Below are 16,146 nucleotides of genomic sequence, written 5' to 3' on the forward strand. Positions count from 1 at the left end.
ATGATCACTTCTTTATTAATAGGCTTGTTAGAGACAGGAGTAACCAACAAACCTGGTTTAATCCCTTTTCATCCGGGATGAATCTTCTACTCACTGGTGGTGTATATGTAAAGAGAAATTAATGCATTTATACTGTTCTGACTGTATAAACACCAGGAATACACAATCATTAAACTCTATAATGAAAGTGTCCTAGCCAAGCCCCTGAATGCTTCTAGTCCTGATTGGCCATAGCTAGCCAGAGGTGCCCTATGACTGCACGGAGGGGACCAGACGTCAATTCAGTGCCCCCCTTCCCAGCCCCTGAGCCTACAGCTTAAAATTGAGCTTTGAATTTTGACACTCGGGAGAGAGACAGAAACATAGAGACTAGAGTGAGGGCTAGATATTTAACCGGGCTTAGACAGAGAGGGACTGCACAAGTAGGGACACTCAGCAGTCACAGTAGGGACACCCAGGAGTCAGAGTAAGGACACTCAGCAGTCACAGTACGGACACTCAGGAGTAAGGACACTCAGCAGTCACAGTAGGGACACTCAGGAGTCAATTTAGGTACACCCAGGAGTCAGAGTAGTTACACTCATGGATACAGCCACAAAGCAAGAGCCATAAAAATAAATTAGCAACCACAGGAAAAAGGTTGAGATTAGGCAAGGCAAACTTTGAGAGGAGAGGGTCCAGGTATCAGAGACATAAGGACATATACACTTACACCACTGTTCTGTGGGTGTCATACAGTATATCCTGGACCCCCAGCCATAGCCCTGGGGATGATGATGGAGGCTCAGTACTGGATGCTTTTCCTGTTCCTGTCGCTGTCCAGAGGCAAATCCCCGCAGGGCTCTGAATCGACCACCAGAGTACGCCCGGCATCGAGATTGCTGACCTCCGCTGCAGACCCGCTCTCAGTGCACATGATGCGGCTGTACGAGAGGTACAGCCGGGAGGGCAGCCGCCTCCAGGAGGGGAACACGGTGCGGAGTTTCCGGGCACAGCCAGGTAATGGGAACACCCCGGGGGTTATGTATGATGAGGGAGGGCGACAAGGACAGCAATATGATCACAGGGACGAGCACAGAACTTCTTGTAATACCAACCTGTAGGAGGATCAGGGCAAGGAATTGCAAAAGAGACATTATATCTTACATAGTTTATATATATATATATATATATATATATATATATATATACATACACATACAGTAACACGCATACGTTTGGCTTGCATGCAGCGCAACTGTGCCCCCAGGAGAGTCTTGCAGAACTGTGATCTCCCGTCACTCGCTTGGCCCATGCTATGGGCTATAATGCAGCTGTATCAGCCAATTAGTGATAATACAAATGCTGCCTGATGGTTTTCAGCAGAGTGAAAGTGACAGGTCATTAGGAAGGAGAGCCTCGGTGACCACAGCTGAGGATACACTACACTAAGGGGTCAATTTACTAAGCCTTGGATGGAGATAAAGTCGCTGGAGATAAAGTACCAGCCAATCTGCTCCTAACTGCCATGTCACAGGCTGTGTTTGAAATATGACAGTTAGGAGCTGATTGGCTGGTACTTTATCTCCAGCGACTTTATCTCCATCCAAGGCTTAGTAAATAGACCCCTTAGTCATTTAACCAATATGAAGGTAAAGAATAAGAATTATTATATTTCTTTGGAAAAATGTACTTACACAAAGCTGATCATGACTGTGCCGCTGCATTGGTCCTGAGGATGGTTAGTCACGTCTATGAATAAGTAATGTTGGATAGGATACAGGGTGTTGTAAAAAGTTGTAAGGCTGCATTAATTACACGCATAAGAAATATCATGGGTACAGTACTGTAAGCCAGTTAGTCAGGAAATATTCTAAGTGAGGAGCCCCACCACTTGCAATGAGTTTTACTGAAGATGTATTCAGCCTCCAGTTACTTGGTCTGTCTAGAAAAGATCCCCAAACACTAAAAGTATAATGATCAGAAATGTCTGTAGTTGTTTTGGTCACTGGACCTGATTTTCTCTGCATGGAATTAGATTGTTTTCATTAAAGTAATAGTTATGTACATGCATTTATATCACCAATATGATGAGATTTATATTGTGCTATGATCTGTTGTAAAGGTATTTTTTTTACAGGCATCAACATTGTTTAGACATATGCAGAGATTTATAAATAATGGAGCTATTTCTATAAACCTGTATACTATTAACACATGGAACATCCTGCATTGTTGTTGAAAAATGAATGGAAAGAGACTATGGTTTCTATTTTACTAAGCCTTGGATGGAGATAAAGTCCCAGCCAATCAGCTCCTAACTGTCATGTCGCAGGCTGTGTTTGAAAAATGACAGTTACAGTATGAGCCTATTGGCTGGTACTTTATCTCCATCCGAGGCTTGGTAAATAGACCCCTATTTGTGTTACAACAGGTTTTTTTTAATTGATTGAAGAAATCCATCAGATGCGTATTAATGCTAACGTGTGCATTATACCTGATGATAGCAGTAGGTCCCACAGTGTGCAGTATTTTATGTTCTATGGTGGAAACTTATTCACCTCATTAAACTCCAAGGGGGCAATGCAATTCTCAGTGATAACCAGTTGCAATAATCACCAAGATTTATGCACACCTCCATTGGGTACAAGGGAAAATGTGCAATGCTGCCAACTGCGAGTTGCCGGTGTTATAACCTTTTCTCCAGTGCTATGTGCCCATCACTGATAATTGATTGCCCCCTAACTTCACTGTAGGTCAGTGGTTCCCAAACTCGGTTCTCAAGTACCCCCAACAGTTCATGTTTCCCAGGACACCCAGCAGATGCATGGTGTCATTACTCTCTGACACATTTTAAAAGTTCCATGGGTGGAGCTAATTATTTCACTTGCGATTCTGTAAGGAGACCTGGAAAATGTGAACTATTGGGATCCTTCAGGACAAAGTCTGGGAACCACTGCTGTAGATAATTATCAGTTGTTAATGCTATTTTTAACCTGAGAGACTTTCTCTTCAATCATAGTTGCAATAATAATAATAATAATAATAATAATAATAATAACAACAACAACGCATATCATAATCTCAGTCTTTATTAAAATTGTATTCATAGGAATTACATTTCTACTGAAAAACCTTCAGGCTGTCTATTTAAAAGATGAATAAGATGCGTGCTATGATGTAGAAATTTGACTGCCAAATGCATCTATGGATAATGTAATCACTCAGATGCATCAATGGGTTTAAATGCATATACCCATGTTGCCTAGTGGTTAATCCATCCATGAAAAATAAACTGTTGGCAGAAATGTTGTTTTCTATACACTAACACTTCTCTATCTAACAGATTTCCTGGCTTCCCGTCCTACATATCGCTTCAATTTGACATCGCTTCAGCAGTCTGAAGTGGTCTTGGCTGCCACTCTTCACTTTGGACCTGACAAAGGCCCCAGGCCTCCCAGGGAGTCGTTCTGTAAACGTTCTAAGAATGCCTCCTGCCGTCTTCTGCTTCCACCACAAACCCAAAGGGTCAGTGTTATTTTCAGAAGCATTCTCCACCACACAGACTTAGGTTCGGTGAAAGGGAATGTGAGCAATGTTCTTTCCTATAAAAAAGGGTCCTGGCATGTTAAAGACATCACTGGCATCATCAGGGAGGCCCAGCGTCAACAGGACCTGTTCATCTCAGTGGAGATTGACTTTGGCCACAAGTTTTCTGCCATTTCTGAAAATAATCCAAACGAGATGCCATACATTTTAGTATTTGCTAATGATAGAGCAATTGCAGAACCCAACAGCGTGGCCATGACCTTACAGAGGTACGACCCTTTCCAGCCCAACATTGTAGTCTCAAAACAGCTGCCAAATGCATCTTCAGAGAGCAGAGTGAGGCGGGAGGCCACTTTCGCCACTTCCACCCATGATAATGAACTTCCAGATGCCACGTATGTACGCTACAGCAAACAGGATCTCTGGGAGAGTACCTACAAGTCCCTGAAGCAAAAGCCCTCAAGAAAGGAACGGAAGAAGAAGGGACAGGAGAATGCCGATACAATGCCCAAATCTCCAGTGTTGCACTTTGATGAGAGGACAATGAAGAAAGCGCGGAGGCGCCAGTGGGACGAGCCCAGGGACTGCTCCCGTAGGTACTTAAAGGTGGACTTTGCTGACATTGGATGGAGTGAATGGATTATAGCCCCAAAATCATTTGATGCTTATTACTGTTCCGGTGTCTGTGAATTTCCGATGCCAAAGGTAAGTCATTCACATTAGTAAAAATTGTCCCATCTTACTTAATTCATTGCTTATTGTCCTGCTCACATCACTGGACAGCAAGAACTAGGAGTCTATTTACTAAGCCTTGGATGGAGATAAAGTGCACGGAGATAAAGTACCAGCCAATCACCTCCTAACTGTCATGTCACAGGCTGTGTTTGAAAAATGACAGTTAGGAGCTGATTGACTGGTACTTTATTTCCGTGCACTTTATCTCCATTCAAGGCTTAGTAAATAAACCCCTAAAACTCTTTCAGTGGTCAGTGATGTCTATGTGGATACGCACCCCTTTGAACGATACACAGGTGAAGGGTATGTGCATTTTTGAATGGAGCCATACTCAACAATTTGTAAGTGCTTTAAAAACACAATTGCATTTTAAAAGCACTTTTGACCTACTGAACTCAGGTCAAATGCCTTCAAATGAAGGAAGTTCTCAAAAAAAAAAAAATGCTTCAAAGCCCTCCAGAATCCATTCACAAATGTTTGTAGCTTTTGAAGTGCTTCTGTAGAACTGATCAGGGATCCATTTCAGGCATCAGCAGTGCTGGGCTCAGTAATTTGTAACAGACTGCACTATCATTAGTGATGGCACGCATTCGTTTCCCAGTAGTGAATGCTGGGCACCAGTCACAGCTCATTGCATGAGTGACAATAGGAAAGTTTTGAGGCTATGGTCAGCTAATACGGGCTAATAAAATAATTATGTATATGGCAACATTAAATCCCTACAAACAGCAAATAAAAGAATGTTCCCCAAATACTCTTTATTTATAAACTAAAGGAAAACAGAAATACGTAGTGTTGCTAACATACACAATACAACAACCTTTATTCCAACAATGATTTTTATCCATTTACTAAAACAAAGCAGCAGAGTGTAGAGTTGCTTTTTCTTGGGTATCTGCCACATCTACACACAGATTATCATATACAACATCACAATCCTCTCATCCTCAGCCATTTGTATTTACCTTGTCTGTCTTCCTTGTCAGCACTGTTGTACCTCTATCCTTTGCCCCCCTATTCTGGGTACACACATGATGATATGCAGCCGACATATCGTCCGAACCGGTGGATCGGACGATATATATTGGTCACATTATCCAGTGTGTATGCACAATATCGTTAACGATGCGAGCTCCCACGGGTCATTAATGATGTCCAATATCTTTAGTTCAAGCCTTGAAATCTGAAACTTATGGACAAGACCGCATGCACCTGGATGTGGGTGGGGATGCTATCACTGATTATATCGGTAACGATATCGTTCAGTGTGTATGCCAGATATTGTTTGCCTTGACGATGTCGCATCTTATGCGCATCGCCAAGTTTGTACCGGCCGTTATGTCTGCCTCTATACTTCTCTATGTACTTTATTGGTGTATTACATGCCTCTCTGTTCTGTCATTTGAAATGAATGGACAAGAAGAAGGGGAACCACAAATTAGTGTGAGAAAAGTGGGAGTTGTCTCTCCAGTTAAATGTCAGTTCTGCCTATTCAGCAGATCTGAGGTGAAACCTCAGGGGCAGCACAGAGTAGTTACATAACCGCATAGAGCAGGGGCAAGAATTTATAATTATGGATGACTGCTGTTACTTAATTGGGAACCCAGTAGCTCTGTGCTGTACAGTGGACACTGGTGTACGGTATCTAGGCGGTAATCCACCCCAAGTGTTCAACCTTGTGTCCCTTCGTGGTCACACATACAACCTCTGTTGTTTCTCTGTTACTACCTGGCCTATTACCAGTCCTTGAGAGGTGACATTTTACATGTGTGAATAAGTGTATACAAATATTTCTAATAACCTCCATGGATGTGAATATTGTATATGCATAATTCTTCCTGCTTGTACTACATATCACACGCACTAATACTCATGTTACAGTACTTCAAAAGACAGCTGTGTGGTTTGTTTTTCAGTTATTTAACAATAGTTCAGTGACAAATCTGCATACTGTATTGGTCGGAAGGGGACTACTCAGGGCACACTAGTGTGCCACAGCACAGTGGTTGAAAAACACTGGCTTAGATAGTAGAATTGTTTTTTGTTTTTCTCTGACGTCCTAGTGGATGCTGGGAACACCGTAAGGACCATGGGGAATAGACGGGCTCCGCAGGAGACTGGGCACTCTAAAAGAAAGATTAGGTACTATCTGGTGTGCACTGGCTCCTCCCTCTATGCCCCTCCTCCAGACCTCAGTTAGTATCTGTGCCCGGCCAGAGCTGGGTGCTCCTAGTGGGCTCTCCTGAGCTTGCTAGTAAAGAAAGTATTTATTAGGTTTTTTATTTTCAGTGAGCTTCTGCTGGTAACAGACTCACTGCTACGTGGGACTGAGGGGAGAGAAGCAAACCTACCTGCTTGCAGCTAGCTTGTGCTTCTTAGGCTACTGGACACCATTAGCTCCAGAGGGTTCGAACACAGGCACCTGTCCTCGATCGTCCGTTCCCGGAGCCGCGCCGCCGTCCCCCTCGCAGAGCCAGAAGAACAGAAGCTTGAAGACGGCGAAATCGGCGGCAGAAGACTCCTGTCTTCATTTAAGGTAGCGCACAGCACCGCAGCTGTGCGCCTTTGCTCCCAGCACACTTACACACTCCGGTCACTGTAGGGTGCAGGGCGCTGGGGGGGGGCGCCCTGGGCAGCAATTGAAGTACCTTTTGGCAAGAAAAATACATATATACAGTCTAGCACTGTATATATGTAAAATCCCCTGCCATTTTTTTACACAGAAAGCGGGACAGAAGCCCGCCACTGAGGGGGCGGGGCCTTCTTCCTCAGCACACCAGCGCCATTTTTTCTTCACAGCTCCGCTGGAAGCAGCTCCCCAGGCTCTTCCCTGCAGTATCCAGGTACAAGAAGGGTAAAAAAGAGGGGGGGGGCACTTAAATTTAGGCGCAAATAAGACATATAAGGCAGCTATTGGGTAATCACTTATTATAAGTGAAAATCCCTGTGTTATATAGCGCTGTGGTGTGTGCTGGCATACTTTCTCTCTGTCTCCCCAAAGGATTTTGTGGGGTCCTGTCCTCATTCTGAGCATTCCCTGTGTGTGTGCGGTGTGTCGGTACGGCTGTGTCGACATGTTTGATGAGGAGGGTTACGTGGAGGCGGAGCAAGGGCAGATAAGTGTGGTGTCGCCCCCGTCGGGGCCGACACCTGATTGGATGGATATGTGGAAGGTCTTAAATGACAATGTCAACTCCTTACATAAAAGGTTTGATGACGCTGCAGCCTTGGGACAGCCGGGGTCTCCGCCCGCGCCTGCCCAGGCGACTCAGAAATCGTCAGGGGCTCATAAACGCCCTCTATCTCAGATAGTTGACACAGATGTCGACACGGAGTCCGACTCCAGTGTCGACGATGATGAGGCACATTTACAGTCTAAAATGACCAAGGTCATCCGATACATTATTATTGCAATGAAAGATGTATTACACATTTCTGAGATTAACCTTGTTAATACCAAGAGGGTTTATATGTTTGGGGAGAAAAAGCAGCCAGTGACTTTTCCCCCATCTGATGAATTAAATGAATTATGTGAAGAAGCGTGGAGTTCCCCAGATAAGAAACTAGTGATTTCTAAGAGGTTACTGATGGCGTACCCTTTCCCGCCAACGGAGAGGTTACGTTGGGAAACATCCCCTAGGGTGGACAAGGCGCTGACACGCTTATCAAAAAAGGTGGCCCTGCCGTCTCAGGATACGGCCGCCCTAAAGGAACCTGCGGATAGAAAGCAGGAAGCTATTCTGAAGTCAGTGTACACACTCTGGTACTCTACTGAGACCTGCTATTGCTTCAGCCTGGATGTGTAGTGCTGTAGCAGCGTGGACAGATACTCTGTTAGACGACATAGATTCCCTCGACAGGGATACGGTTTTGCTAACCCTGGGCCATATAAAAGACGTCGTCTTATATATGCGGGATGCTCAGAGGGACATTTGCCTGCTGGGCTCTAGAATTAATGCTATGTCCATTTCTGCCAGGAGGGTCTAATGGACTCGGCAGTGGACAGGAGATGCTGATTCTAAGAAACACATGGAGGTTTTGCCTTATAAGGGTGAGGAATTGTTTGGGGACGGTCTCTCGGACCTTGTGTCCACAGCGACAGCTGGAAAGTCGACTTTCTTGCCTCAGGTTTCCTCACATCCTAAGAAAGCACCGTATTATCAAATGCAGTCCTTTCGTTCTCAGAAAGGCAAGAGGGTCAGGGGTGCATCCTTTCTTGCCAGAGGCAGGGGTAGATGTAAAAAGCTGCACCATGCAGCCAGTTCCCAGGAACAAAAGTCCTCCCCTGCTTCCACTAAGTCCACCGCATGACGTTGGGGCTCCACAGGCGGAGCCAGGTGCGGTGGGGGCGCGTCTCCGAAACTTCAGCAACCAGTGGGTTCGCTCGCAGGTGGATCTCTGGGCTGTACAAATTGTTTCTCAGGGATACAAGCTGGAATTCGAAGCGACTCCCCCCCGCCGTTACCTAAAATCAGCCTTGCCAGCTTCCCCCATGGAAAGGGAGGTAGTACTGGCGGCAATTCACAAGCTGTACCTCCAGCAAGTGATTGTCAGGGTCCCCCTCCTTCAACAGGGAAGGGGTTACTACTCCACACTGTTTGTGGTACCGAAACCGGACGGTTCGGTGAGACCCATTCTGAATTTAAAATCCTTGAACACTTATATAAAGAAATTCAAGTTCAAGCCTGGAAGAGGGGGATTTTATGGTGTCGCTGGACATCAAGGATGCTTACTTGCATGTCCCCATTTACCCACTGCACCAGGAGTACCTCAGGTTTGTGGTACAGGACTGTCATTACCAGTTCCAGACGTTGCCGTTTGGCCTGTCCACGGCACAGAGGATATTTACCAAGGTAATGGCCGAAATGATGATACTCCTTTGGAAGAAGGGAGTTATAGTTATCCCGTACTTGGACGATCTCCTCATAAAGGCGAGGTCCAGAGAGCAGTTGTTGATCAGCGTAGCACTCTCTCAGGAAGTGTTGCAACAGCACGGCTGGATTCTGAATGTTCCAAAGTCGCAGCTGATTCCTACGACGCGTCTGCTTTTCCTGGGCATGATTCTGGACACAGAACAGAAGAAGGTGTTTCTCCCGGAGGAGAAGGCCCAGGAATTAGCATCTCTGGTCAGGGACCTCCTGAAACCAAAACAGGTGTCGGTGCATCACTGCACGCGAGTCCTGGGAAAGATGGTGGCTTCATACGAAGCCATTCCCTTCGGCAGGTTCCATGCAAGGATCTTTCAGTGGGATCTGTTGGACAAATGGTCCGGATCGCATCTTCAGATGCATCGACTGATCACCCTGTCCCCAAGGGCCAGGATGTCTCTTCTGTGGTGGCTGCAGAGTGCTCACCTTCTAGAGGGCCGCAGGTTCGGCATACAGGACTGGGTCCTGGTGACCACGGATGCAAGCCTCCGAGGATGGGGGGCAGTCACTCAGGGAAGAAACTTCCAGGGGCTGTGGTCAAGTCTGGAGACTTCTCTACACATAAATATACTGGAACTAAGGGCCATTTACAACGCCCTGAGTCAAGCAGAGCCCCTGCTTCGAAACCGGCCAGTGCTGATTCAGTCAGACAACATCACGGCGGTCGCCCATGTAAACCGCCAGGGCGGCACAAGAAGCAGGGTGGCAATGGCGGAAGCCACAAAGATTCTTCGGTGAGCGGAGAATCACGTGCAAGCACTGTCAGCAGTGTTCATTCCGGGAGTGGACAACTGGGAAGAAGACTCCCTCAGCAGTCACGACCTTCACCCGGGAGAGTGGGGACTTCATCAAGAAGTTTTCACACAGATTGCAAAGCGATGGGAACTGCCACAGGTGGACATGATGGCGTCCCGCCTCAACAAAAAGCTAAAAAGATATTGCGCCATGTCAAGGGACCCTCAGGCGATAGCTGTGGACGCCCTAGTGACACCGTGGGTGTACCAGTCGGTATATGTGTTTCCTCCTCTTCCTCTCATACCCAAGGTACTGAGAATAGTAAGAAAGAGAGGAATAAGAACAATACTTATTGTTCCGGATTGGCCAAGAAGGACTTGGTACCCGGAGCTGCAAGAAATGCTCACAGAGGACCCATGGCCTCTGCCTCTCAGACAGGACCTGCTGCAACAAGGGCCCTGTCTGTTCCAAGACTTACCGCGGCTGCGTTTGACGGCATGGAGGTTGAACGCCGGATCCTAGCGAAAAAAGGCATTCCGGATGAAGTTATTCCTACGCTGATAAAGGCTAGGAAGGACGTGACAGCAAAGCATTATCACCGTATATGGCGAAAATATGTTGCTTGGTGTGAGGCCAGAAAGGCCCCTACAGAGGAATTTCAGCTGGGTCGATTCCTGCACTTCCTACAGTCAGGGGTGACTATGGGCCTGAAATTGGGGTCCATTAAGGTCCAGATTTCGTCCCTATCCATTTTCTTTCAAAAAGAACTGGCTTCACTGCCTGAGGTTCAGACGTTTGTTAAGGGAGTGCTGCATATTCAGCCCCCTTTTGTGCCACCAGTGGCACCCTGGGATCTTAACGTTGTGTTGGATTTCCTGAAATCCCACTGGTTTGAGCCACTTAAGACCGTGGACCTAAAGTATCTCACGTGGAAAGTGGTCATGCTGTTGGCCTTAGCATCGGCTAGGCGTGTGTCGGAATTGGCGGCTTTGTCATGTAAAAGCCCATATCTGATATTCCATATGGACAGGGCAGAATTGAAGACTCGTCCCCAATTTCTCCCAAAGGTGGTATCATCGTTTCATTTGAACCAACCTATTGTGGTGCCTGCGGCTACTCGGGACTTGGAGGACTCCAAGTTGCTGGATGTAGTCAGGGCTTTGAAAATATATGTTTCCAGAACGACTGGAGTCAGGAAGACTGATTCGCTGTTTATCCTGCATGCACCCAACAAGCTGGGTGCTCCTGCTTCAAAACAAACTATTGCTCGCTGGATCTGTAGCACGATTCAGCTGGCTCATTCTGCGGCTGGATTACCGCATCCAAAATCAGTAAAAGCCCATTCCACAAGGAAGGTGGGCTCTTCTTGGGCGGCTGCCCGAGGGGTCTCGGCTTTACAGCTTTGCCGAGCGGCTACTTGGTCGGGTTCAAACACCTTTGCAAGGTTCTACAAGTTTGATACCCTGGCTGAGGAGGACCTTGTGTTTGCTCATTCGGTGCTGCAGAGTCATCCGCACTTTCCCGCCCGTTTGGGAGCTTTGGTATAATCCCCATGGTCCTTACGGAGTTCCCAGCATCCACTAGGACGTCAGAGAAAATAAGAATTTACTCACCGGTAATTCTATTTCTCGTAGTCCATAGTGGATGCTGGGCGCCCGTCCCAAGTGCGGACTTTCTGCAATACGTGTATATAGTTATTGCTTGAATAAGGGTTCTTGTTATGAGCCATCCGTTACGAGAGGCTCAATTGTTGTTCATACTGTTAACTGGGTAAGGTTTTCACAAGTTGTACGGTGTGATTGGTGTGGCTGGTATGAGTCTTACCCTGGATTCCAAATCCTTTCCTTGTAGTGTCAGCTCTTCCGGGCACAGTTTCCCTAACTGAGGTCTGGAGGAGGGGCATAGAGGGAGGAGCCAGTGCACACCAGATAGTACCTAATCTTTTCTTTAGAGTGCCCAGTCTCCTGCGGAGCCCGTCTATTCCCCATGGTCCTTACGGAGTTCCCAGCATCCACTACGGACTACGAGAAATAGAATTACCGGTGAGTAAATTCTTATTTTACATTGGCATGTATTTCACCTTTTACTATACCTAATACAGTTATCATTGAGCATGGGGCCCTACCACTGCATTTCCCTAGTGGGCCCGTCATGCTCCAGTCCGACACTGGCATCAACCACAGCCTTTGCTAGGCCAAGCAGTCCTACTACTAATGCTAAAGATCATCCAAAATACCACCATGTCATGCAGAGTTCAGCCTCGGGGCCCATTTATTAAGAATTGCGTTTGCAATGTGATCTGGACACTGTAATAACAACCAGAAGCGATTCTTATGGCGGGATGTATCATTGCATGAAAGGAGACCATCCCTGTGATGTGCTCACAGCGGCATTTCTAGAGAAGAGGGGACCCATGTGCAGACTCCATGTGCGGGCCCCCTCCTCTCCTGTAGCTGTCACCGCTGCTGTTAGCGCTCTCAGCGCTGAGACTCTGGTACAGTGCCAGAGTCTTCAGAGCATGCTCAGGACTCCAAAAAATGTCCGCTGCGCCATTTTTTTGGAGTCCTGCGCATGCCGATAACCTTTTTGCAACTTGGATAAATTGCCCCTTTTACCCATGACAGCAACGAGTGATATGTGTGCAGACGGCCTATCGCACTCCTTATATACCCACCAAGCCAGCGCACAATCACGTGGCGTACTTCATGGGCTACGCGCTACCGACGTCAAAAGTTGGAGGTGGTCATAATATACAAATATTATATATATATATATATATTTATTTGTATACACATAGGTAAAAAGAGATAGGTATCTGTCAGAGTGGGTGCTTCTCAAGTGCTAGACATGCCTCCTAGAAGGTGTGGCCATGCCCCCAGCATGCTGTGGTCACATCCCCTCCTAGGTTGGGGGGGGGGGGGGGGGAGTTGTTGATTTCTCTTGGCTGCCCTGGGAGCTTCGGCCGGGGCATGCCCCAAACCTGATAAAAGCGTGGTCATTGCTTGAAGTCTCTGTGTGTGTCATGAAGCCATGCCGCCTTGTCACAAGGCCATGAGCCCCTTCATTTCAGAGCTTGCATCCACAGCATGTGCAAGTATACCACTGTGCCCCATAGAAAAGTTAGGAGATATGCTGCATATGAATATTAAGGAGTATGGGAGCCAATACTTAATCTCTTAATAATATGTGACAATATTTTGAAGATATAGATTTTTTACTTTTATGTGCATGGTTTGAATATTGGGCTATGAAATCCTTTTGGCAACCTTAATACTTTTAGGATTCATTCAGGTCAGATGCAATTTTCTATCTAAATATGTCACTACATCAAAGGCTTTACAAATATCAATGTATGACTTTTCTATAGTTTTTTTAAGTTCCTTTCCCTTTTCTCCAAAACAATTCTTTTGATTCTAATTTCCACTGTGTTATTTTGACCTCCATTAACTACAAGAAACATTGGTCTAGGAAGGACCTGATTCCATCTAGGCATAAAAGACTTGCTGTCCATACTCTGCGTTGGTTGTTTATGAGTCCTGATAACTCTTGGAACAATTTGCTGGATATATAGGCTTACCATACTATCCTTTTAAACTGAGACACTCATGAATGCCACAGGTTCTGTGGCTGCTGACTTCAAACCTGCATTTCACCTGGTTTTAATCTGCCACAGAACCTGTGTAATTCATTAACGTCCCAGTTTAAAAGGATAGTATGGTAAGTTTATGGCTATGCCAAGCCCATCTTATTGCTTTTGCATGATAGAGCTTGTGGTTCTCTTGACAGGAGTTGTAGTGTAGTGCTCCCAGTGCACTGCTATCCCATGAAGCAGGTGGGTAAGATATCAAGGTAACTTTACAGTGAACAGCGAATTATCTATCAGTTGGAGATCTCCTAACAATGCCTCACTGCCTGCTGTGGGAAGATGTTCCTCCCAGGAAATGCCTGCCATTGGCGTAACACTCTACAATGCCACATATTCAGACTGTATAATCTCAGGCTGGTAGTTCTTCAGTCACTTGTCTTAAAGAAAATTACAATCACCTTTACAATGGATATAATACCCTATAATAACTGCAGGGCATTGTCCCAAATCTATTTAATGGGCAGCTAACCTGGCTATTTCTGAATATAGAAGTAAATAAATACCTAGTGTGTTTCTGCTAAATTATTGACGGTTTGCCCTATACTATGCAGGGACTAAACCAATTATGGATGGCTGATGATCAGTGGATCCAATTGGCGGTTCCGATCTCGTCAGGGAATCGGGGAAATTACAGTAGATGTATGAGGGCATAACCCCCTTTACAGATGCTGGGAGAGAGCTTCCAGCATTCTGTGGAAGGCTTGGTGACATCATTGGTTCCAGCTGCACTATTGCACCTTATTGTGAAGGTTGGTAGTTTCTGCCTTCTTAAGCTGAGTACATACCTAAACAACAGTGCGACTCGGCGACATGGTGATGTGAGTTAACAGTATATTGTATCACTGTACACACTACATGATACATCATACAACAATATATTGTTACATGCTTCATGGAACAATACCTCATCGCAATACCATGGAATCATTCCAGTGGATGTGCAGAACATCCAGTGGCACAATGCAACCACCCTATTCATTAAATGATAAATTGGTTTGTATAGTGTGTATCCAGCATAACTGTAATCAACTTCTGTTATATTTCTAGCACAGTCTATGAAATCACACTTTTAAGCCAACTGTTTGCTATGGGCTTTACTGAATCATGCTTACGCCCAGATTTATCAAGCCTTGGAGAGTGATAAATTGCGTGATGATAAAGAACCAACCAAATCAGCTTCTAACTGTCATTTCTCTTACGTCATAGAGGATGCTGGGGTCCATATTAGTACCATGGGGTATAGACGGGTCCACCAGGAGCCATGGACACTTTAAGAGTTTGATAGTGTGGGCTGGCTCCTCCCTCTATGCCCCTCATACCAGACCCAGTTTAGAAAATGTGCCCGGAGGAGCCGGTCACAGCTAGGGGAGCCCCTAGAGCTTCTTTGGTTTTATTGTTTTTCTAAGAGTAATTAGGCACAGGGAGGCTGCTGGCAACAGCCTCCCTGCTTCGTGGGACTTAGGGGGGGAAATAGTGTCCAACCCTCCGAGGTTAATGGCCACTATCTCAGCTGATAGGACACTGAGCTCCTGAGGGTGATAATCGTAAGCCCCAGAGGTGACCGCGCACTCCCACAGCATGCTGCCACCCCCTAACAGAGCCAGAAGATTGTGGTGGTGAGTGTGTCACCGGCGAACCGACTAGCGGGGAGCCGGTGTGCATGGCGGCAACAGGGTGGTAGCGCAGTACTGACACTGCGCTCCGGAAGGCTCAGCGGTACAACAGGTGCGGCGCTGTGAGGGGCGCCCTGGGCCAGCGCTATACCCTAAAGAAACTGGTCACTCAGGCTATCAGGGACTTCGGTAACGCTGCTAGCAACATTTCCTCAGGCCAGTATAAAGATTCAAAGTGCGGGAAGATGCGCCATACTTGGGGGCGGAGCTTCTCAGAGCAGATCCAGCAGCTCACCAGCGCCATTTTCTCCCTGCTGATCCACACCAGAGACACTGACAGGGAGCGCTGACCCTCCACACGACTCCAGCTATCCTGTGCGGTACCAGGGGGTTGTAAAAGGAGGAAGAGACTGTAATTTACTGTGTAGTCTATTAAGGGTACACAGTCAGCGCCAGGCAGTTAGTCTATAACTGTCTACTAGGGCGCTGTGTGTGCTGGCTCCAAACTCTGTGTTTCTCTGAAGGTGTGTGTGTGTGTGTGTGTGTGTGTGTGTGTGTGTGTGTGTGTGTGTGTGTGTGTGTGTGTGTGTGTGTGTGTATGCAAAGTTCTCACATAATGTCCAGGGACTCTGTGTCTTGTGCGGCAGAATATATATCTTCTCCAGAGGAATCTATTCCATATACTCAGGAATGTAATGTCATGTCTCAGTCCTTTAAATCTGAGCCATATTGGCTGGCTTCCATTAAGGGAATGTTATCCCAGATTATTACTAGGGTAGCCCACAATGAGACCGAAACACAGGTTTTGAGAAATCTATGGAGGTTTTGTCTGGTTCTGTCCCTACTACCTCCAAATCACCTGGCATATACCTGAAAAATCGTGCCCTTGCCCAGATTATGCAAGCCGGCACTGACACGGCAGACGGTGATGGGGATATTCTGAGGGGGGAGGCATCCCTTG

At 46.3% G+C, this 16,146-nt stretch overlaps 1 protein-coding gene across 1 annotated transcript in view; it reads left to right on the forward strand.

Annotated features, from left to right (window-relative positions):
- Positions 1-306: 306 nt before the first annotated feature.
- Positions 307-16,146, forward strand: part of GDF10 (growth differentiation factor 10) — a 62,361-nt gene continuing 46,521 nt past the window's right edge. Inside the window, exons 1-2 of the mRNA XM_063958511.1 lie at positions 307-999; positions 3,326-4,233. Of these exons, the coding sequence (XP_063814581.1) occupies positions 771-999; positions 3,326-4,233 (1,137 nt within the window). The 5' untranslated portion in view covers positions 307-770. The remainder of the gene's footprint in view (positions 1,000-3,325; positions 4,234-16,146) is intronic.

This window comes from Pseudophryne corroboree, chromosome 3 (genome assembly GCF_028390025.1).
Source record: "Pseudophryne corroboree isolate aPseCor3 chromosome 3, aPseCor3.hap2, whole genome shotgun sequence".
NCBI classification, from domain to species: domain Eukaryota; kingdom Metazoa; phylum Chordata; class Amphibia; order Anura; family Myobatrachidae; genus Pseudophryne; species Pseudophryne corroboree.